The sequence below is a fragment of the Tenrec ecaudatus genome, chromosome 1 (genome assembly GCF_050624435.1).
Source record: "Tenrec ecaudatus isolate mTenEca1 chromosome 1, mTenEca1.hap1, whole genome shotgun sequence".
Lineage (NCBI taxonomy): Eukaryota > Metazoa > Chordata > Mammalia > Afrosoricida > Tenrecidae > Tenrec > Tenrec ecaudatus.
Window position 1 is genome coordinate 268,541,445 of NC_134530.1, and position 21,949 is coordinate 268,563,393.

General features: G+C 49.2%; 1 protein-coding gene across 2 annotated transcripts in view; it reads right to left on the bottom strand.

Annotated features, from left to right (window-relative positions):
- Positions 1-549: 549 nt before the first annotated feature.
- NEDD9 (neural precursor cell expressed, developmentally down-regulated 9) overlaps positions 550-21,949 on the bottom strand; it is a 57,379-nt gene continuing 35,979 nt past the window's right edge. For both annotated transcript variants that reach the window (XM_075532387.1, XM_075532393.1), the window contains exons 3-7: positions 10,211-10,312; positions 9,511-9,612; positions 7,141-8,349; positions 4,893-4,982; positions 550-2,531 (exon numbers count right to left, since the gene is read on the bottom strand). In XM_075532387.1, the coding sequence (XP_075388502.1) occupies positions 2,019-2,531; positions 4,893-4,982; positions 7,141-8,349; positions 9,511-9,612; positions 10,211-10,312 (2,016 nt within the window). In that variant the 3' untranslated portion in view covers positions 550-2,018. The remainder of the gene's footprint in view (positions 2,532-4,892; positions 4,983-7,140; positions 8,350-9,510; positions 9,613-10,210; positions 10,313-21,949) is intronic.

The window sequence follows — 21,949 nt, forward strand, 5'->3', positions numbered from 1 at the left end:
GTAATCCTGGAAGAGAACTTTGGAGAATTACAATAGCAGTTGTTTTAAAAAGCACCTTCTATAAGTTCTGCTGATAAAACATGTTCTTTTCCTAGCCACCCTGTGATTGTTCATTTCCCTTCAATTCTCCCCCATTCGAATACCTTGGTTGTCCACCCCCCTGACTCAGAGTGACTGATGTTGAAAACAAGAACATTAAATTCAGTCAAGGCATATATTGCAATATGTATATTGCAATATATATAAATGTTTGCAGACATAAAAGCTCATGACACACGGAATCCACGAACAGGAATGGGAATAGCAATACCAGAAGGGTAGTGGAAAGTGGGTGGGGGAGGGAGAAATGGGAACCGATCACAATCAACACATAACCATGCACACACACCCTCCACAGGGAAGAACAACAGAAACCATGGGGGAAAGGAGACAGTGGTTGGTGTGAGATATGAATAAAGTAATAATTTATAATCTATGAAGGGGTCACGAGGGTGGGGTGGGGCGAGGGCTCAAGAGAAAGTAAATGTCTAGAAAAGAATGATGGCAACATATGTACAAATATGCCTGATACAATTGATTTATTGATGTTCTAAGAGTTGTAAGAGCCCCCAATAAAATCTTTTAATTAGAAAAACAAGCAAGCAAACAAACAAACAAAAAACCAAACATGTTTGCAAACCATCTAAAATAAAACCATCAAATAAGAACTGGACTGAAATACCATCGCTAGCATACCCTTTTGACTTGATAATCTATGCCCATTAGGTGGAAACCATTTCATTCTGCCCATGATGAGTCCATGCTATTGCCTTTGCTGTGGCCTCACTGACGGGGCGAGGAAGTGGACTATGGACTGATGTAACCGGGTGTTGAGATTGGGGCAGGGATTTGTAAATGCAAAGTCGCTGGGCCAGAGTTGTAAGATCAAATGGATTCTGTGTAGCTGCTCAGAGCACAGGGATGGCACATGAGTCTTGGGGAGGGTGCAAGATTAAGCAGTACATTCTCTTTAGAGAGTGGAATGTGGCCTGGTAGCGCCAAACAGTCAGACGACCAAAGAACTGGCATTTGCCTCGTCATGGGAGTTGTAGCACCGTGTGAATCTTGAGAGCCAGAAAGATGTCTACAGACGGAGCCGTTGCTCCTTATTGCAGATAATCAGTCTGATGTGTCTCCAGACATTCCTGCTACAAATAACACAGTCTCTGAAAATCTACCAACATCCTTTGGAAACCGCAGGGCTCACAAATACACAAGACCAAACAGTCACAAGGAAACACATGCTCTCATTTTATTGTGGCTCCTCTCAGCGTTCAATCACCTTAACCCTAATCACGGACATACATGTCTCCCATACATACCTCCCCATACATGCCTCTCCTCTCCAACACGACTCCTCTCTCCAGCACCGAAACCATTAGATCTGAGGTTAACATTGACTTTCTGTAACCTGACAACGGCTTTCCCAAGGGGACGCAGGGACATCTGGCCGTAATATGTTCAAGTCCACCCATTTGGAAAGGGGTTTTAAGACGAGAACAAGCCACGCCACGCCTTGTTTTGGGGGGAGTGGAAGGAGCATTGGTCAAACACATCGTCTCTGCTTCCTGGCCTTGGGAGTGGACAGTTCAGGATAACCATACGTGTACGTCAGACAGCCTTACCCCAGCTCCTATGCTTCCAACAAATATGCAGCATTTAGAGTTTACTAAGGTGCTTCTTAATTCATGGTTTTTTAAATGGAATGTATCAGAAAAACATCTTCAAACACAAATACACAGGCATACAAAGGCACGCGGACACGTTTCTGTACAATTTATACCTTAGATGTATACACAGGAACCCAAGAGGAAACAAAAAATTCCGTCTTCCATCTCCCTGAATGTGGTCTCATCCATAAAATGTATTTAAAATATTTCATATAAAACATCTACAAAAATAGATAGCCTTTACAAAAACCAGAGAGCATTTCCAGTTTCCCCGCCCAACCCGTCGGCAGGCTGCTGTCCGTCGTCCCCCTAGAACGTGGCCATCTCCAGCAAGGAGCGCTTGAACAGCTGCGCGTTCCGGGACAGGTCTGTCACCTGGTGCACCATCTCCTGCAGCGCGGTCGTGCTGGGGTAGTGGAGGGCGGCCGTCTTGGTGGCCAGGACGATGGCCTTGAGCTGTTCGCACAGCTGGTTGCTGGAGTTCATCACTTTGTGGCGGATGTCCGGCGCCGCGAGCTGCCTGGTGAGCGTGTCCCCGATGAAGACCAGTTTGTGCGCGCTGAGGATGACGAACTTGCTGTGGGCCACGAAGATGCGCGGGGGCTGCGCCGAGCTGACGCAGCTGAAGAGCGCGTCGATGGCGTTGAGCAGGGAGATGTAATGCGTCTCGCACTGGTCGTAGTAGAAGCAGAGCAGTTGCCGATCGGGCGCGCCCACGCCGCCGCTGCCCGGGGCTGGCAGGCTCTTGGAGGGCGTCCACTTAGAGATGTCATTCTCCACCGGCTTGGTGATTTCCTGCTCCAGCAGCTGAAACTGACTTAGCTGCAAGGAAGGGGGGAAAACCATTAAGGACCAGGTAGGGGCGTGGGAATTCTCTTTGGTAGGGGCGTGGGAATTCTCTTTGGTTGGAGTTAAAAGGCACCGGGAGTTGCCTCCCTAATGGGTGCCGGGCTTTCTGAAATGTGCGGCCTTGGCTGAGTGACCTTACTTCCCGAAGCTGGAACATAGGGGCTGAGAAGCATGCTCTCGTTGCCCCGAGGCAGCAGACTCAGGGTCGACTCCCCTCCTGGAGCAGACCCTCCGGCACCGCCACCACCCGGCAGGGAGAGCTTGGGTTTTGCTAGGAGGCGAGCAGGCTTGGGTGGAAGACTCAGGTTCAAGAAAGACCTGGCAGTCTCCTTTGGGAAAGTCTGCCACTCAACACCTCATGGGGCACAGCGGTCCAATCGTGTTGCGCAAGGGATCATCGCAGTGGTCAGGGGCTGACTCAATAGGAGCTAATCCCGTCAAGGGATCATTCCAGCTCACTGCTCCTATGATCAGCTCCCGCGGAAAGGCAGCACCTGAGCCCTGGTTTCTGCACCTTTACGCAGTCAGTTCACATTCCTAAGTGTTTAGGATGATGTGTGGTGTACCATGGAGTCTACGTAGATGTGTATTAAATTGTGAGCCAAATGTAGCTAGCACTCTGTCAAGTACATCACTATTTCTTCCTCCTCGTAGAATGCCTTTACTGAGCCTCTTCAAGAGGCTAAGAGGAAATGTCCATCCATGGGTCCTCTTATAGATACACTCTAATCCAATGGAGATCCTCGAGGGTGAAAATGGCCAGCACTCACAATTGCTCCGAAAAAAAAAAAAAAAACACGATGGAGCAAGCCTACGCAGGGGTGCCTCGGAAAAGAGGTCTGGGGATGCACTTCTGAAAAATCAACTGTTTGGGTTTTTTTTCTTCCATCTTAATATTCTAATGCTACAGGAAAGAACAAACCACTTATGGTAAAGAGTCTCGCTAAACATTCTGGATCCAAATTGTGCATCTTACTATTTGGTGCACAGGGTGGGGGAAAGAAAGGGGCTGGCAGTGTCAGACTAACGAGTGTTAACTTACTTCTTTTGCTCCCCCTGCCTCCCGTTAGTACATCATCGACACAGAGATTGTAATAATTTCCATGGTTTCCACCATGCCTTAGGTGAGAGCTCTCTTTTGCAGCTCAGGACTATCCTGAGCTTAGGGTTCTGCCAGTCCCTTGGGCTGAGTCAAAGCAGAGATATCTCGCATCCTTACTGCTCCCCTGAAAAAGGTCCAATCAGTTCTCCTTTTCTAAGGAACCTGCTTTCTTCCGAGGAATTGCTACTGTTTCAACAAGTTATCTAAAATCCTGTATTCTTGTTTGGCCAAATGTCAAGGCACCAATCAGCAGACATGGGGTGATTTTCCAAGGCTTTGTAATTATAGTGAATTCAATTTAATATAGTGGATGCTTTTGCAGAAGTCCCTGATTGGTGCTCAGCTGGTCACCAAAAGGTTAGAGGTTCTAGTCTACGCAGAGGTGCCTCGGAAGAATAGTTAGGCAATCTACTTCTGAAAAGCCAACCGTGAAAACCTGAATGGAGCCCAGTTCTTCTTTGGCACATGTTGAGTCACTATAAGTCGATGTCAACTCAGTGCCACCTGGTCTGGATCCTTCTGTAAACACATTCAGAAGTAACTCATTCCATGGGGGCAGTTGGTTACTTTTTATTTGATAAAGAAGTATCTGAAGTTCAGAGGTATTAACTGACATGCCTAAAGTCAGAGTTAGAAAGCAGGGATTAGAAAGTAGGGGAGGGGGAGAGACTGAGCCCCACAGGTCTCTTTTGTAGGAAGTTGATGCCCCATACAAGGGGGCTATCAGTAAGGAAGCTGAAAGGACCAGTCATCTGGCTGAACAGGCTTTGGATACCCTTTTAGGATTCCGTGAAAGGTAAAGTTATAAGGGAGCCAAATAAATAGGCGGATGGAGGCAACTGTGAGAAAGGAGGGAGGCACGATGTTGGTTTGTACAGAAAAGGAAGCACGAGGGAGGGCGAGCTCACAGTTCTGCTTCTCCTCAGATTTCACTCTGGTAGTTTCTGTTCTTGACTCAGCTTTGGCTAACTTACTCCTTGAAATCAACAGCCTGAATCCAAATGGTCCTAACATGTTAGGTGTGCAGGCTCAGCCTGGACAAACTGCTGTGTGGACGCCATCCTGTGCCACTCAGTCAATTAACAAGGCCGTCAACCTTCTGTTTGTTCTTGCAGCCTATTATATACCAAAGTGTCCCGGAGGGTCGTAATCTGGAGCCTTTGACGTGAGGTCCCTGCTAAGTGGGGCGGGGATCTGCTCCTCGCCAGGTGGCTCGTGCCTGGAGCGCATACCTGATGATGTTCCAGCTGCGCCTTGTTCTGTTTGATGATGTTTTCTTTTTCCAACAGCTCTTTCTGTTGCCTCTCAAACTCCTCTTTGCCCTGGTCATTTTCAACATAAGGAACATTATGTCACCACTGTGATGCACGCATACTAACAATTGCATTGACAAACATGTAAATACGCTTTCGTTTCCCACTGCCCTGGCAACTCCGCGCATGCCCTGGGAGCCCCAGACAGGGATGACGTGCTCCTGCTCGGCCAGATGTCCACAGCCCGCGTAGGTGGAGGCTGAAAGCCCAAACCACCTTCCACGTAGGGTGCCATGCTCTCTGATCCACCTTGTCACTTTCTGAGAACTACCTATGACCCCCCTCCACCCATCTTTATGAAACACTATTTCTCGGGGTTCTGTCCTAATAGATTATATGTGAATCATGAACTGCTAAACGCAGGTCTCAATCACTTCTACTTTTGTTGAATTATCTATAGACCTCTACTCCAAATTGGCATTTCCCAACCTGCAAAGTTAGACAATTCAACGAGGTCAGGGTTTAATACCTCTAGCTACTCACTCCCCACTCCTCTCTCCAGCACTGAGTGTAGCTGAAGCGCTTTAAGTTGCTTTCATACTCCACAATATGAGCCATGGAGCTCAGTTAAAATTGAAAACAAAACAAAACTATGATGGAATAGGAAAGCAGGTCAAAATTTAAATAATGGATCTTTAAGGAGGCGGCCTGGTGGTATAGTGGGCTGCGAACTGCAAGGTCAGCAGTTTGAAACCACCAGCCGCTCCACAGGAGAAAGATGAGGTGTTCTACTCCTGTAAAGAGTTATAGTCTTAGGAATTCACAGGGTCAGTTTTACCCTGTCCTATGGGGTCCCTATGAGTTGGAATAGACTCAGTGACAGTGAGTTAGTTTATTCATTTTTAATAGAGTTTAAGGAGCCCTGGTGGTGCTGTTGAGTCAGCATGGGACTGCGTACCATAAAGTGATGCTCTGTGGAGGAAGGGCAGGTTGTCTGTTGCCATCGAGATTGTTATCTAAGGTTGCTATGAAGGGGAATTGACCCAAGGGCAGTGGGTTTTTATAGCGCTTTATACTATGAGCTGCTGATGGCGAGATCGGTTGTTTAAACCCACCAGCTGCAACAAGCTAAGGAAGTTTGCTCCTTTAAAGATTCACCATCTTGGAAACTCTCTGTGGGGTTGCAATGAGTTGGAATTGACTTAACGGTACTGGCTTTGTTTGGGCTTGGAACCAGGATGTTACAGCGCCCTGGCTGCACAATGGCTAAATGTGGAGCTGTTAACCGAAAGAACCTATCAGTGACTCCGCAGAAGAAAATCTGGCAATTTGCTCCCGTAAAGATGACAGGGCAGGAATTCACATGGGCAAGATTTCCTCTCTTATGCAAGGTGGCTATGAGTCAGAATCTACTCAACAAAAATCAACACCAACGACAACAACCAAGTATTTTTACTTCTAAAGCGAAAAAGCAAGCTGCCAGGACACCTGGTCAACCTGTTGGGATTTTTCTCTTGTAGAAGGTAGATCGTGACCGTCCAATTGCCCACACGTAGGCTCAACTATAGGCCAGTTGGAAAATACTCAGTGGGCCTCTATGGAAGTTGAGAGACTGAAGTTTCTCTGCAAATAGTTACACACACACAAGCAATAAAGTAGACAGGTCTTAGTCCACTGTCAGAGTCAACTCGGACGCATGGCAACCCTGCAGGACAGAATCTAACTGTTTCCGAGACTGTAAATCCTGATAGAGCAGGCAGCCCCTCCTTTCTCCCAAGAGAGGGACCTTAGAAATTCTCTAATCTATCAGGTCTCTACTTTTTTTTTCATAACAGTGGTACAACCCTCCCCCCCCCCCAAATAAAGTATATTATGGTACAAAATACTAGAAAATAGAAGTGGAGCCAGTATAAATACGAGAGGCTCTACTGTCCTGTTTGCCAGGTCTCTTCCTGTTTTGCCTAAGGCATATCAACTGGATCTAATCCCACCTCATCTTTACCAGTAAGGAATAGAGCCTTGTTCACACAATCAGTGCCAAATAAGGTGTGGAGCCCAGGTCTCAGGGCTCTCAGTCCAAGGGTCATTGGCCCCAGAGGGGTGAACTACATAGAGCATTCGGCTTGTTCTTCCCCTGGGAGCTCAGCCTTCTATGTAGCCTAGCAGTTGTTAGCCCCAGGCAACCCAACTGAGTGTAGGTCTAGTTTGTTGAGCTTGCCTTCTTTACCTGGAGGTGGACATAGTCATAGTCATCCATCCAGCTCTTCTCCGAGCCGTCGCTGCTGCCGCAGTCAGGGGGCTGGTCCTTGGCCAGGCTTGCAGGCAATGCCTTGCCTTGGGCCTGCACCTTGCCACTGGGTGGGCACTCCGGTGAGTGCATGATGCTCTCGGGCCCATTCTTCAGAGGCAAGCTGCCCGGGCCTGGTCTGAAGACAGCCTCTGCATTGGTGTTGATGGTTGTGGTGAGCTGCTTGGCATCGTCGGGCACAGTCTTTGCCACCATCACAAACCTGTCCAGGTCATCGCACTTGTTTTGGGGCTTGTTGAGGGCCAGGAGATTCAGGGACCAGCTGCACTCATTTAAGTCATGGCTGGTTTGGCTGAGGATCTGGTGAGAGTCTTCAACTCTCTGGAGCTCCCGCTTCATTTTGTTGTGCAGGAGGAGGTCGGGGAGACAGGAGGCATTCGCTAGAGCCCCCTTGGCAAAAAGGAGGTACTCTCTCAAGAACAGCTCCACTTTCTCCACTGCCATGCGTATCTCGTTGATATGCCTCTCCATGTATCCGTAACACCGCCAGTCAGTGGTGACCAGGGCCATGAGGGTGCAGACACCCATCTCCAGGCTCTGCTGGAGCCGGTGGAGCCTCTCAATGGCCGTGTCTGGGTCCAGGAGGAGCCTTTTGTCCTGAGACGGAGAGGCTGACAGCGAGGACTCCTTGGAAGTGGTGGAAGACGTGGACATGTTACTCCGGGTACTGCCCGTACTGGAGAAAGATAACCGGTTCATTCCATCCACCACATCCTGAGACGCTTTCATGTCTGGCGGGTGATGCAGAGGGACATCATAAACCCCATCCCTTTCTGCAGGATTCGCCTTCTCACTGGATTCTGCTGGGGGTTCCAGAAACTGAACTCCCCGGGGAATGTCATATGCGTCGTTCGGAGTGCCCCCCAGGTGTCCTGGCGGTGGGGGCGTCTGACTCAGGGGCGTGCTCTGATGTCTTCGGGCCACCAGCTCAGTGGCTCCTGGAATGTCACCGTTGTATTTCATGGCAAGGTCCTTCCCCACTGGCTTGGTGCCAGCTGGAGGGATGTCGTAAATGCCCTCTGGCCTGATATCGGGCCTTCTACCCGGTCTCATTGGAGGCGGGAAATCATACTCTTTCTCTCGAAGCCCTGCTTCATCATGACAGGCAGAAGGTGGACTGGTGTACATCTGAAAAGGCAAAGGAGCAGTCAGTCAGGAGAATGAAACGCGTCTAGGTTGAGTTAGCTTGTGTTGTGGGTCTGTCACACACACACACACCCCTACCCCACCCTTTCTCGGGCACTTCCTGAGGCTCTGCTCGCTTCTGGTTTCCCGTCACTCCACGGGAGCTGGGATGTGGCGTCTTTCCCCTTGGTTCCAGCTGATGTTTCTGAGCACGTCCTAGATCTCCACCGTCCTGTTCCATGCCCTGTGGCCGACTCTGCCTTAACTCACCACCCCAGTTATCAGCAGACCTGAGGCTACTTCCCAGATCCACCAGCTCCGGGACCACGAATAAACCCTTTAAATGCTCCGGCCCTTATCTATAAGATAACAACACTTCCTGTGCAGGCCTGCCCTGTATAGTCCCAGAGTGGATCACGTGAGAAAGGGACTGAGTTGGCTGTAAAATCTTATAGGGGACCCATGATTATTATTTGCCAAACCGAACTAATTAGCTTCCTGCCCAAGTGGCCTCTCCTTAGTGACCACCTCATGTTTCCCCCTGAAGTGGGCCTTCTATATGAGGAAACTGGCATAAGTTCCCAATGAGTTGGCCTGCTGCCTTCTTTTCAGAAACACAATTCTTCAGTGGCCTCGCGGCAGAGATGAGTGTTTGTATTCTAGCCCATGTTCCAGGATGCCTGCTTTTGCGGCGCTCTGGCTTGTGTTAGCTCCCCTCAGGGGGGTGATCTTTGGAGTCCCTGAGTGGTGCCAATGGTGGGAGGCCTGGTCATCTGTTTCTAAGGAAACCAGCCCCTGGAAATACCACGGAACGCGGCGGTTCCACTGGGAACACACAGGTGGCCATGAGTCAGAGTCGACTTGACATCCACTGGTGAAGAGCTTTCTTTCACTACCACTGCCTTGTCTTCTTTCTGTCTGCGTCTCTTACCAAAATGAGTATGGAGTTTGCCCTTCTTGTTCTCTCTCTCTCACACACACACACACTCACACACACACACACACACGAGTCCTTGGGTGGTGCGAATGGCTGCGTGCTTAGCTCTTAGTGGATGCATGCAGGAAACCCTAAGGTGCAGTTCCGCTGCGTGTGCATGTGGGGGTCGCCATGCACGGACATCGGCTGGACACCAGGACAGCAACAGCCCTCCCCCCACTACTTACCCCTTTAGCGGGAGGGATGTCATAAACCCCTTGAGCTTTGCTGTCTCCCACTGGAACTGAAAACACGGGGGCCTTCACTGACGAGGGAGGGATGTCGTACACCTGGAGGAGAGCACTTGCGTTACCCAGAATGAAAATGTCGGATGGGGGGCATTTTCGAGACACAACTGCACGCTGCCTTCAGAGCCCCGCGGCACAGTGGGTTGGGCGCTGGGTCCAACGCTGTCTGCTAGGACCGCGGTGAGTCAGAACGGCCGGGGCGGCAGCGGGTTTGGCTTTGGGAGCGTTTCATTATGGATTGATTTCCCCGGCTCAAGGTCTGGCAGTGTCCCATGGAACAGAGGCTGACGGGAATTGTCTTTTCAGATGTTGTGTTCTTTTCCACAGAAAGAATACACACATGGCTGTCGGCTGAAGTCTTTACCCTGTCTGCACTTTAAACTGTAATTTAAATCTTCAGGCCTTCAACAAAAACGTTCTCAGATAAAAAGACTAGCCTTTCCTAATTAAGCAATCCAGAAAACATAATTTAAGTAACTTTGGCTAAAAAACAAAACCAAAAAACAACCGGCTTCTGGAAGGGTCTGGGTATAAGAGGCCTCCTGGAACTCTGTGACTCACCTTTCTCCCAGAGCCTACCCAATGCCTGAAGGCGGGCTCAGAGGGTCCCCTCCCCCGGCGGTCGCACCCCAGTACTTACCCCCTGAGAGGTGTGGGACGGAGGGATGTCATATGTGTCCTTGGGGTACTGGGATGAGTACTCGTACACGTAGCCATGGCCCGTCCTCACTGGCGTTATCACCTGTGGACCAGGGGACACGGAGATGTAAACTTCCAAGCCTGAGTCCCGAATGAAGCCCCCCCCGCCCCCCGCCCAGGTTCCTAGCCATGTACACCCCTCTTCTTCCCCCTGTCAAAGAAAAATACCAGGAACAGAACAGAGAACAGGAAGGAGACAGTCGCACACCAGGTGAGCAGACCTCGAAATCCTCCTCTGTTTGGAGGCACAGAAAGTTCTTGGGATGACTTTATCCCACACATCGTGGACTCACTTCAAAGTCGCTCGGACGGCCGTTTCAATTCCAGAAATACACTTCCAAGGGGAGCCATTTTTTAAACGTTGAAAGTCCTGGGTTCTCCCTTTGGAGTAATAAAGCTCCCTGCTGCCCCCGGGCCTGGGCCCATTTGTAAAGTGAAGAACAGAGTCCAGGCACTTCACATTCCTCTCGTGCCTTCCTTCCGGCAGGATGCCTCCTCGTCTCCAGACAGGATCATTAGGAGCCTCGCTCAAATTCCACCGGGCACTTGAGTATTTCACAAGGCTGATCCTCACACAGCGCTGCCAGCGTTCTCTAACTTATGAAACCAGTGAAACCCCGAGTCCGAGCGCTACAGGAGCAGGATTCAGTGCTCCTCTCTCGTGCCAATTATTTTCCCCTTTCCACCGGGGAGGCAAACACCCCAGACAGTACCTACACCGAGGGAGGGGTGCCAAAGGTCAACCACTCACCCCGACGTCAGCATCAATGCAAATGGAATGAATCTCACCTGGCAGCTGCGTGATTTCACAGCTACATACTGCTCTGGAAGGCTCCTGGTGGCCCAGTGGTTAAGCGTGTGGCTGCCACCCGAAAGGCTTGCAGTCCGAACCCAGCAGCGCTCGCTCGGTGAGAGGACGCTGTGGCATCTGCTTCTGCATGGACCGCAGCCTTGGAGACGCAGGCCGTACAGAGTTGCTGTCCCTCAGCAGTGAGCGACACTGGTACCCTGAGCACAGGGAGCACAGCTGTTTGGACTCAGTTCATTTTGAAATATACGTAAGCCTTCGAGTGTGCCAGGCTGGGGGTGTGGTGCCTGCAAGGTCGCAGGTTGAAATCCCCAGCGGCTCTGAGGGGCAGGGGTCTCTTCTCCCAGCAAGAGCGACAGTCGCAGAAACTCTCAGGAGCCGTGCTGCCCTGTCCTTCAGGGTCACGACGAGTCGTCACTGACTCGATGGCAGTGAGTTTAATTTTGATTTTTTGGAGGGTTTCTGTATCACCAGGGTCCTGTTTCTGCCTAGGCACCCCACCCCCACCCCAATCGCTACCCCTGCCCACCTCAAGTATAGTTCATGCCCTCTGCAGATATTGCAGGCAGACAGCACAAATTAGGAAGAGTAGTTTTTTGTTTTGTTTTGTCTTTCCCTAATAGGAAAACTCTGGCATGAGGCTGCTTGCAAAACTGCAGGAAAAGGACTCCACCAGGTGTGTCTTCTGCTGACATGCGTGGAAGGCAGCCCTCCCATCACCTCTCACCTCTCACTCCATGCCACCGAATCAATTCCAACTCCTAGTGACCCTAGAGCAGAGAAGAACTGTCCCTTTGTGGTTCCCAAATGTTAAATCTCTACAGGAGCAGACAGCCTCCTCTTTCTCCTGCAGAGTGGGTCTTGGGTTTGAACCACTGGCCTCGAGGTTAGCAGTTCAATGCCCAGTCCGCTGTGACACTACAGCTCCCTCTTCTCCCCAAGGGGTTATGAAATGTCTAAGTTCAATATGACTTTGTGCCAATCCCTGGTGCTTACAACTGCTTATGATTATGCTTTCCACCATATCTGCCCCTGGCCCCAAGGCAGGAGGAAAATGAGACTACTGCTTTAAGGTTTGTTGGCATGAAGCATAAAGAGCCATTTATAGAGCGGCCATTTATAGACCGTGCCAGGAAACCTTCCTTTTAAAAGCAGGATGCCCTCCTCAAAAGAGAAACACACTGTGTTCCCAATGCCCTTTACCATTTACTTTTTTTGCACTGATTGCCTAGGAGAAATGAGGGTATCTTCCTGTCTATCCCATCAGCTCCTCTGTAGCGCTCTATTTTGGCCTTATCATGCAGCCTGCTCACAACACAGCTTTCGCTTGGTCTTGAAAAGTTACTGGGAGGCTGGGTACGGCAGACACGCAAATAGGAAACCCAGGCAGGTGAAGCTCAGGCCCAGCTTGGTGTTCCTCTGTGGTTTACAACAGAGCGACGGGGGCTGGGAAGGAAGGGTGGCCGTGGCCTTGGCTGTGCTTGGTGGAATATCAACATGTAACATGACCCCCGGGAGGGGGGCTGGTGGGCGACACTTTTCCTATTCCTCTTCCCTGGCAGGGCGTGTTCCTGCTTCCCGGTATTTGAGGTCCCACTTCCTGCCAAATGTCACAGAACCTCAACTTGCTCTCTTTTTCTCATTTAGGGAATGCCTGTGGTCATCTGTTTTGTTTTTTTAAAAAAATTTGCATTCCAAACCCGTCATTTTCCTTGTTTATGCATTAAAAGAAACAGATGGCGCAAACCGCAAGGAGGAAAAGCCAACACAGAGTACAACCAAACCCCAGTGCCAGCCCTCGCCCCATGCCACCACTGAATCCACCGGGCCCACAGCATGTAGGGAGGCAGTCAGAGAGGGGTCCGATTGGTCACATCTGGGACATTCTCCCAAATCCTCAGACCATCGCTTGGGGGAGTGCCAGGCCAATTGGGTGTTCTCTGCTCCGCAGGCAGCGCGGACCGGGCTGTGCCCTGTTACGTGTCCAGTTTGTGGTTCACTAAAGTCCTTTTTCCTGCTTCAGAAATGCACAAGAGGATTTTCTACTCCCTCTCCCCAGCCCTCCTCCCCGCCACCACCCCCGCATTACTAACCCCAGCGGAGGAGGCACATCAAGGCCAGGTTTCCGCCAGGGCGCGGGAAGCTCCAAGGTGTCCGTGCCAGGAGGCACGGATGGGATCACACACAGGGCATCTGAGAGGGGCGATTCTTAATGAAAACAAGGCAGGTAGTCCTTCCCCCGCCTTTCGCTTGTTTTCCTTTCCTGCAGTCCTGCCAGTTGGTAAGTTCACCTACAGTTACAAGGGCTTGCCCTTGGGGTAAATTGCCACACACATTAAAAAAATGATCCCCTTCTTCATGCGTGTTGCCCCAAAAGGGGGCCCAACAGTGGGGTCTCCTGGGACCGACGACCCACCCGTCTCGCAACCCCTTCCCTGAATCCACTGCTGAGGATTTCCTTTTCCGCATGTGGACTTCCTATCCCTCCAGTCCAGGAGAAGGGCACCACGCTTGGTAAAGGTGGCAGAAACAAGAGGAAGACCCTCGAAGCAGTGCAGCCGCAAGGAGCTCAGAGGCAGCCAGGACGGCGAGGGTGGCGCAGGGCGAGCGTGGTTTTGTTCCATCGTACACGAGTCCAAATCGACTCGGTAACAGCTCGAGCGAAGGGCAGAGTAGAAATCTAGAACAGGCCTAGACTGTGGGAGAAATCTCCAAGGCTGGGCTCTGGCGGGGACAACCCAAAGTCCAAAGCCTGCGTTCAGACAGTTCTCTAAGTCCATCTGCTTACAGTAAAACCAACACACACTGATGGTGTTTGCTGCAAGACACGCCTCAGATCCTGGGTGGCCTGGCTGCCCCTGGAGATACTTTAGATGTTTTCACGTCTTCTAATTCTAAGAGCCACTCACGCACACACGCACGCACGCACGCTGAGATCTGAAAGAACAGTGTAGCTTGGGCGGCAGTGGGGCCCAGGGAACACAGGAGAACAACACATTCAACTAGGAAACAGTAACGTTTATGGTGATCAGAAATTTGGCAAAGAATCTGTTATAAAGGAGTAATGTAATCAATATCACTGACTTGTACATACGAAGAATGTTGAGTCACACACACACACACACACACACACACACACACACACACACACACTCCACGCCCAAGGAACCTGACGCCATCCTGGGTTTGCCCCTCATCCGCTCATCCGCAGTGCCCGGGCCTTAAGAGCCTGTGAAGCCCAGTAGGACGGTGCGGCAGGGCAGACAGACTCTCCCTGGGCCCAGAGGCGGGAGGGATTGCTCAGCCCAGCCAACACTGCTGTCCTGCAGACATGTGCCCTTGTCTTGCCAGAGTTCTCAAGAGAAGCCAGAAATCTGGATTTTTATGTGAAATCTTCTAATTTCCCAAATTGGCTCAAGTTTTTAGGAACAGTATCTTGGCCAAACCAAACATGCCTGGGCTGTCAGTCTTCACCTTCTTATGTGTACGTTTGTCCCCCCACTCCATGCCTTGGGAGCCTGGGAGGTCAGGGCTGGCAAGCCGGTCCTCGGCGCCAGGCCTTGGCAAGTCCATGCTCCCCCTGGTTTCCATACGTGCTCAGCACGCCCACACCACCGAGTCTGTGTCCAGGAAAGCTCTTCTTCCTTTCCACATGTGGACACCTTATCTGATCTCCAAGGTCAAGCTCCATGCCTCCCTCCCAGCGTGGGCGTCAGAGGCAGGCAGATGCAGGATCTCCCTCCTCGGGGACTCCTGGAGCAGTTCATCTGTGCGTCTCCCTCTCCTGTCACTTGTGCATTGGCCGGAATCAGTCATCAAGCCGTAACTGCTTTTGTTTGGGGTTTTTTTTTCTTCCAACTTTTTAAATGTATTTTTGTTGTTGAGAGCACACAGCAAACGTACACCAATTCAGCAGTTCCTACATGTCCCACGTAGCTGGCACTGTTTGGCCATCACACAACTGTCTCACCTTCCTTTTCTGTTCCTCCCCCATTCACATACACCCACCGCCCCTGAGGTGACCGTCTATCTTGCTGGTAACTGTTGTCAATTGTTCCCATATAACAACCAAGCCAGCAAGTCCATTCCAACTCACAGCTACTCAGTAGGACTGAGTCAATCGGCCTCTTTGCGTTTCTGAGAGTGTAAATCTTTACAGGAATAGAAAACCTCACCTTGACTCTCTGGAGTTGCTGGTGAGTTCGAACTGCTGACCTTGCGGTTAGCAACGCTATGAGTAACCCACTGTGCGAACAGGGTGCCTTTGATCCCAGAAGATAATTCTTAAAAGAGCATAAACGATCAAGGCAGACATTTTACTGGTTAAGCTAAGTTACCACTCACTTTTAAGATAACTTAATGGGATTTTTTTCAGCTTAAGGGTTAAAGATTATAAAATTTTCAGGGCAAGTTTTAGGGGTTCATCTACCTTCCCTTGATGGCACCAGCAGGGTTATAGAGTTCATAAATATTTGAAGGCCTGTTCTTTATTTTCATCCTCTTGATCAGGATTTGCCTATGAATCTTTGATCAGAATGTTTAAGAACGATCGCTGGATACTATCCAAGTTATCAAGTCTCATGGCAAAGGGGGCAGTGATTCATGGAGGCAATTTAGTCAAACACTCGATATCCTTGTCCTAACTCTCCTTTTATCCTCTGTTGTTTCCGGTGAATAGAATTCAGTGCTGTGCCTTGGATGGCTGCTTGCAGCTTTTAAGACCTAAGCACTAGGCTGTGAACTAACAGGTAGAACACATTATTAGGCCAGTTAATTCGTCTGCCGCGTGAAGTCATGACCTTCAACCCCCAAACCAAAGAACTAAATTCCACAAGATGTTTGGTTGTATGTGCCTAGGCAACCTCAACACCTAGTTGTTTTGTTGTAAATATACCTAACATTACTTTGGCCAATTAAACTTATCATTTATTGATTGCAACTCCAACAACTGGCTGCGCAGTCCCACCCTTAATCAATATGACGTTTCCATTACATTAACTCCCCTTTTCCCTCTCCTTCCTCCCCCTGGTCCCCACTAATCAACTTGGCTCTCTATACTTTGCATTCTCGTGTCTCCTTATATACTCCCAAACCAGGCAAGCAGCCCCACCGCCGACAAGTCGATTCTGATTCACAGTGACTCCACCTAGGGCTTCCGAGACTGTCAAACTGAGGCTAGGAGCCGACAGCTTCAGCTGCCTCTCTCGGTGCAGCAGGTCGTTTGAACTGCTGACCCTGAGGTTAGCAATCCGGTGCTAAACTGGCAGCACCATCACGTCCCTTCTGGCGCTAAAGTAAGGCTGAATAAGAATTGTGCACCCGTGTTCCGACTGAAAAGACGCAGGTAGGAACGAATGGCAGTTGTAACCCAGGCGCCTGTAGCAGTGCTGACTGATACACGTGTTGGCTGACGGCACGCAGAACACTCAGGAGTGTTCCCCAGGGAGCTGGTGTGAATGGTAACAGGGCCAGGAAGGGCACCCAATGATGTCTGTCCACAGAGCATAAGCTCCGTTTCCAGGTAAGGCAGTTCCAGCTGGACTGGAACCCATAAAGGGCTGGACGCTATCTTGTCAGTCACCCACAGTGGTTATGATGGTTAATTGTATGTGTCAACTTGGCTGGGCTGTGGTGCCCAGTGTGATCAAACACTAGTTTTAGCTGCACTAATAAAGTAGTACACGTGATTCAGTTAATTGGCCCTAAGTAAAGCAGATGACATTCCATAAGGGAAGAGGGGGGGGCAGACTCATCCAGGCACAGAAGGCCTTAAGCACTAAAACAGACCTTTCCTGAAAGTCTGGCAAGCAGTTACATGCTTGGCTGCCCAACCTAAAGACTGGAGGTTCAAGCCTACCCACAGGAGCCTCTGAAGAAAGGCCCAGTGACCTCGTCTGAAACATCAGCCTGTGGAATCCTACGGAGACCACTCGTTTCTGGCACCAGGAGGTCGCCACCACTCCGTGTCCACTTGACAGTAACTGGGGCCCTGTGATGCATTCTGCTTCTGGCCTGGACTGAGGCCCCCGGTCAGAATTCCTTCACTTTTCCCATCCCCTGACCTCTAGATTTGGGGATTTCAGATGTAGGTTTACGGAGTCCATCGTCTCCTTTTGGACTTGCCTGGTGCCCACAATCAGGTGAGACCATTCCTTAAAGGGAGACGCTCCTTTTAGTCCTATTTCTCCGACAGTGCGTTGGGAAAGTGAGGGAGCCGAGCGGATGGTGGGTGAAGCTGGGCTCCTCAGTCGCACCTGCATTTGGAGAAAGCCACTGCCGGAAGTCAAGGATGGGTAGATCCCTTCTCCTGTTGAGCCTGCATGTGACACTAACCCCTGGGGTCTTCTCAGTCACCAGCTAGAATCACAAGCTTTGAAGAAGAAAGACTCACTGCTTTCGAGTCAATGCTGCCCCACAGCTACTCCCTGTGGGTTTATGAAACGGCAACTGCTCGTGGGAGTAGAAAGCCCAGCCTCTCTCCCTCAGGGATGCCGCTGGTTTCAAACTGCTGACCATGCGGGTCACAGCCCAACGCACAACCACTGTGGCACCAGGGCTCCGGCTGCTTTGATGAAATGAAATAATAAATCATTTTTTAAAAAACCTTGTGTGTTATCTAGCTATCAGAAGGAATGTACATACAATGGTAAGGGTCAGGAGTCGTGCTTGCTTCAGCTCTGAGCATGTGTGACAGGCTTATGTCATAGGAGCTGTGTCCCGGGGGTGATGGCCTGGAAGACTTAGAGAACCTCAACTATAGACAGTCAACCAAATTCACTGCCACCGAGTTGGTTCGGCTCATGGTTGAGTGCCTATGGCTCACAGCAACCCTCTAAGGGGCTTCTGAGACTGTAGCTCTGTACAGGAACACACAGCCGCACCTTTCTCCCAGGGACCAGCGTGGCAGGTTTGAACTGTCCACCACCCGGTGTTAGCAGCTTAATGCTGAGCCCACAGCTCTCAGTCACAGCCCTGCCATTTCATTAGTGGTGAGCGTTGGAGCAAGGTCCTCATCCACTTTAAGCCTGCGTCCTCCACAAGTTAAATGTTTTTCCTCAGAGGCTACTGTATTCAATGAGATCAAGTGCGTAATGTACTCACCAAACTGCCTGGCACAGAATAAACCTTCAAACGTTAGCTCTTACAGTGATGTCACTGAGGCGATGCAGATTTTGCTTTGCACTTCCCTTTCTAGGAACGAGGGAGTAGGTAACGCAGATGAACGATATTGTTGGAAATTTTATGCACACACACATAGAATTTTTTTTAATTTGGAAAATTGACGAGAGATCTTAATAGTACCAGAGAGCTAAAAGAGCGTGAAGAATTTCCCGGTCAATATTTGTGAGAGGCGGAGGAATTCAGGGAGGTAAATCCAAAGTTCAAGGCTGCTTTTGCCCCAATTTTGTTCATTGGAAACAGGCGTCGACACTATTTTAAGAAGAATTTTGGGAGGAAGGGGGATCTGTGATCCAGGGCTCACTAAGGTATGGAAGCAGATAAGTCAGCTTTCACTTTGAGATGGGACCTATGGGCTGCTCCAAATACAAAGAGTAGAAGAGGCCACCCCTCCCCCCATGAAGGCTGCAGGCAGGCTTTGAAGCAGCAGGATTGCACAGAATATCTTAAAATCCAGGAGCTAGATTCGGGTAAGTCTATGATACACGTCCTTATGAGTTGGAATCAATTGAAGGTCTGATGCAAGGCAAAGAGACAAAAGTCCTTTCTTGAGGAAGAAAACATCTCCCCAGGCTTCAGATCATTGCTACAAATAGTTTTTAAAATGCAGTATTCAAAACACAGCTGAAGCTAACCAATGAATGCAGGAGCTGAGACAAGAGAAATAAGACAAACGATCGGCCGTCTTTGCTTTCTTTCTAATCGATGTACTAATAATCAGAACTACCAACGCTGTCTGCGTTCAAAACGTTTCCCGGTAAAATCGTAAGTGAAAACAAATCCAATCATACTTCCATGTAAGGGAGATTGGAGAAAGAATTCATCTTCACCGATAGCTTAAGCGTTTTCAGTTAGGTCTAAGAAGCAATTGGAATTTCAAATCCAAGTGGCTAATGACAAGAGAATTTGGTTCGAGAGGACCATTAGATTCAGGTCATGGCAACGGACAAACCCTGGGGAAAATGTGTGTAAAGTTATTTACCCAGACAAGGATAGCAAAGTCCCAAATTCCTGACACTTCCCAACCTGCTCTTTGGTGGAAGATCACAAGCTGTTTTTGCCACGAGGACCTCATCAAGAAGCAATTCCACCCCCCCCCCCCCCAGGGCCTCTACCAACATTTCCAAGGACAAAGAGAAACCATTAACAAGAGAGGGGAAAATACTGCTGTTTGACAGTTAACATCAGCTGGCGTGGATGACACAGATTGGATGATGACGAGCACACAGGTGGCTTCAACAGCATTGGTCATGTTCTGGTGGGTTTGTTTTATTTTTAACGATTGTTCACATAGTAACCAGAATTATAAAAATATTTTTGTACCTATTATATATGAGTGTGCATACATGTATTTGCAAAACAAACAAACAAACAAACAAAAACCAATCACACTGGCCTCAAGCTAATTCTGACTCATAGTAACCCTATGCATTTGGTTTCTGAGGCTGTGATTCTTTGCAGGCGCAGAAAGTCTCAGAGCAGCTGGTGGGTCCAAACTGCTGATCCTGTGTTAGCCGTCCAAGGACAGCCCATTGTTCCATGAGGACTCCTGCTATTTGCACATATCCCAAATAGATATGTATTTGTATTTATATGTATCAACAATTATACAAATCACAAAAATACAATGAAAAAGTTCAAACATTTAAACTAAATGTCTGGAAATAAAAATAATAAGAAATCCCACTCAGAGGGGTAGGGTGGACTTTTTGTAAATGGTCTCAGCTTCAATGTCTCCTGATTGAAGTATCCGTGTTGAAATCTCTATAGTCAAAAGCAACCATAGTCGTCATCTAAGTGAGGTGTCAGATAAATCCACATAGAAGAAGCACCTCAGGCTATTTGATCAAAGGATTAATAATGGTATAACCCATGATCAGAGAGGGGAATTGTATTGGACCTTAAAATTTGAGCACCCCCGTTTTCAGAAAGCTATGGATGGCAGTGAAAAATCCAAAATCCATTTGAAGAGTTCTTATGTAGACTAAGCCTCCCTCTCCGGCAAGGGACAAGTCATCTATTTTAGGGACTTGCCTGGGTGTATCTTTGATGGAGGTCACTCTACTGGGGGCAGTACAGAGGGTCGCATTGTCATGAGCCATTCCCTATCAGTTGTACCCTGACTTCCTTGGTTGGAAGTCCCTGGACTAATCTTGTAAGCTCTTCTATCCAACATAAGGTACATGTCTCAATCCTGTTCCCGCTTCTGTAGGCCCACTTTTAACTGTGATGTACTGATCTGTCACCAAGCCTGAATTTGTGAAGGCTCCTTTGTTCCATGCCTTATTTAACTAGTGTCCTATGAATCATTAGACACCATTATCACCTTGTGCTAATGGCCTTCCACATCTGGATGAAGTGTTTTGTGTGTTTTTGATAGCTTTGTCCTTAATAAGTATTCTCCTTAAAAAACAAACAACACTCCCCCTCCCCCGCCGCCAAATAAAAACAACCATAGGAGTGAACAGACTCACAATTATTTTGCCCTAGCCACATCTGTCCTGCCTTGGTTATTGACCAGTGGGGTTTACGCAGGCATCTGGGACAGCAGGAAGGTGTGTGACCAGCTTCTGGGGTTCCACCCTTAAGCCCAGTCAGGAACCAGGCAACCCAGGAAACGCAAATGAAATATTCGTGTCATGGGTAACTGGTGAGAAGTTAAAAGGGGGCATGGTGCCAGAATGGTGGTGATAAAGTTCGTGTGTTAACCTCTCTATTAATAGTACCTAAGATCATCTGAATTAAAAATTACATTTCACTGAATAGCAGTCGCCTACTTGCATTTTTCTTGTGAGGTAACTTTAGATCGATGCCTGCCTTTCTCTAATTCCCTCCCTGACTTATTTATATATTCGCTCTCTCTCTGGGTCTTGGGCATTAACCAGGGGACTGGGCTTCTCAAAGCTGCCTGTTGGCAAGGACTCACTTCATTTCAGTGCACGTATAAAGCAGGGGCGGCCACCATAGTATTTCTTAGGGTTTAGTCCATAAAAGACCCGACGCGTTCTCTTTAAATGAAAACCCTCCATAAAGAAACGTGGCCACTCTCCCCACACACTCATTTGAGCCGGGATCCAGTTTTCCAAAACTGCACAGCTAGAGTGGTGGGTCTGCTTCCATTCCCAGATTACTAGTTGCTCTTCTAGGACCAGAAGGAAAAGCCACATGCTGCCTCTCCTGGCTTTATTAATTCTCTATAAAGTCCCCCTGCCCAGTCTGGGTGTAGCAGTGAGCTCATTTATTTACTTGCGTAGCAACAATATCATGAAAACGCGGCCAGGCCTTAAAAATACTGAGCCGCGGCCATCCACAGTTAACCCTTGCCACGGCTTCCCTGGTGTTCCTGGAGAAGTGGTTCCCTCCGGGTGTGGATGGGGGCACCGTTTTCTGCCAAAGCCATTTTGATTCCTGAATTTATGCTGAAACTAAGCCGTATGCCCGCTCCACAGTGGCACGGGCTCATGAGGCGCACTCATCTGACTGGGCATTTGGGCGGAAGCAGCAGGTCGTGATGGAGACACTGCCCGATTGTTAAGCCCCCGCCATGCCTCCCCTGCTGCTTGCAGGAAGTGCTTTGCACAGCGAGGCTAAAGCATTATTTAGTGACGGTGAGACCAAGAGCCAAAGAACCCTTAGAGGCACTAAGCCCCTAATAAAATGTAAGAAAAAAGAAAAAAGAAAATGATGAGGGCA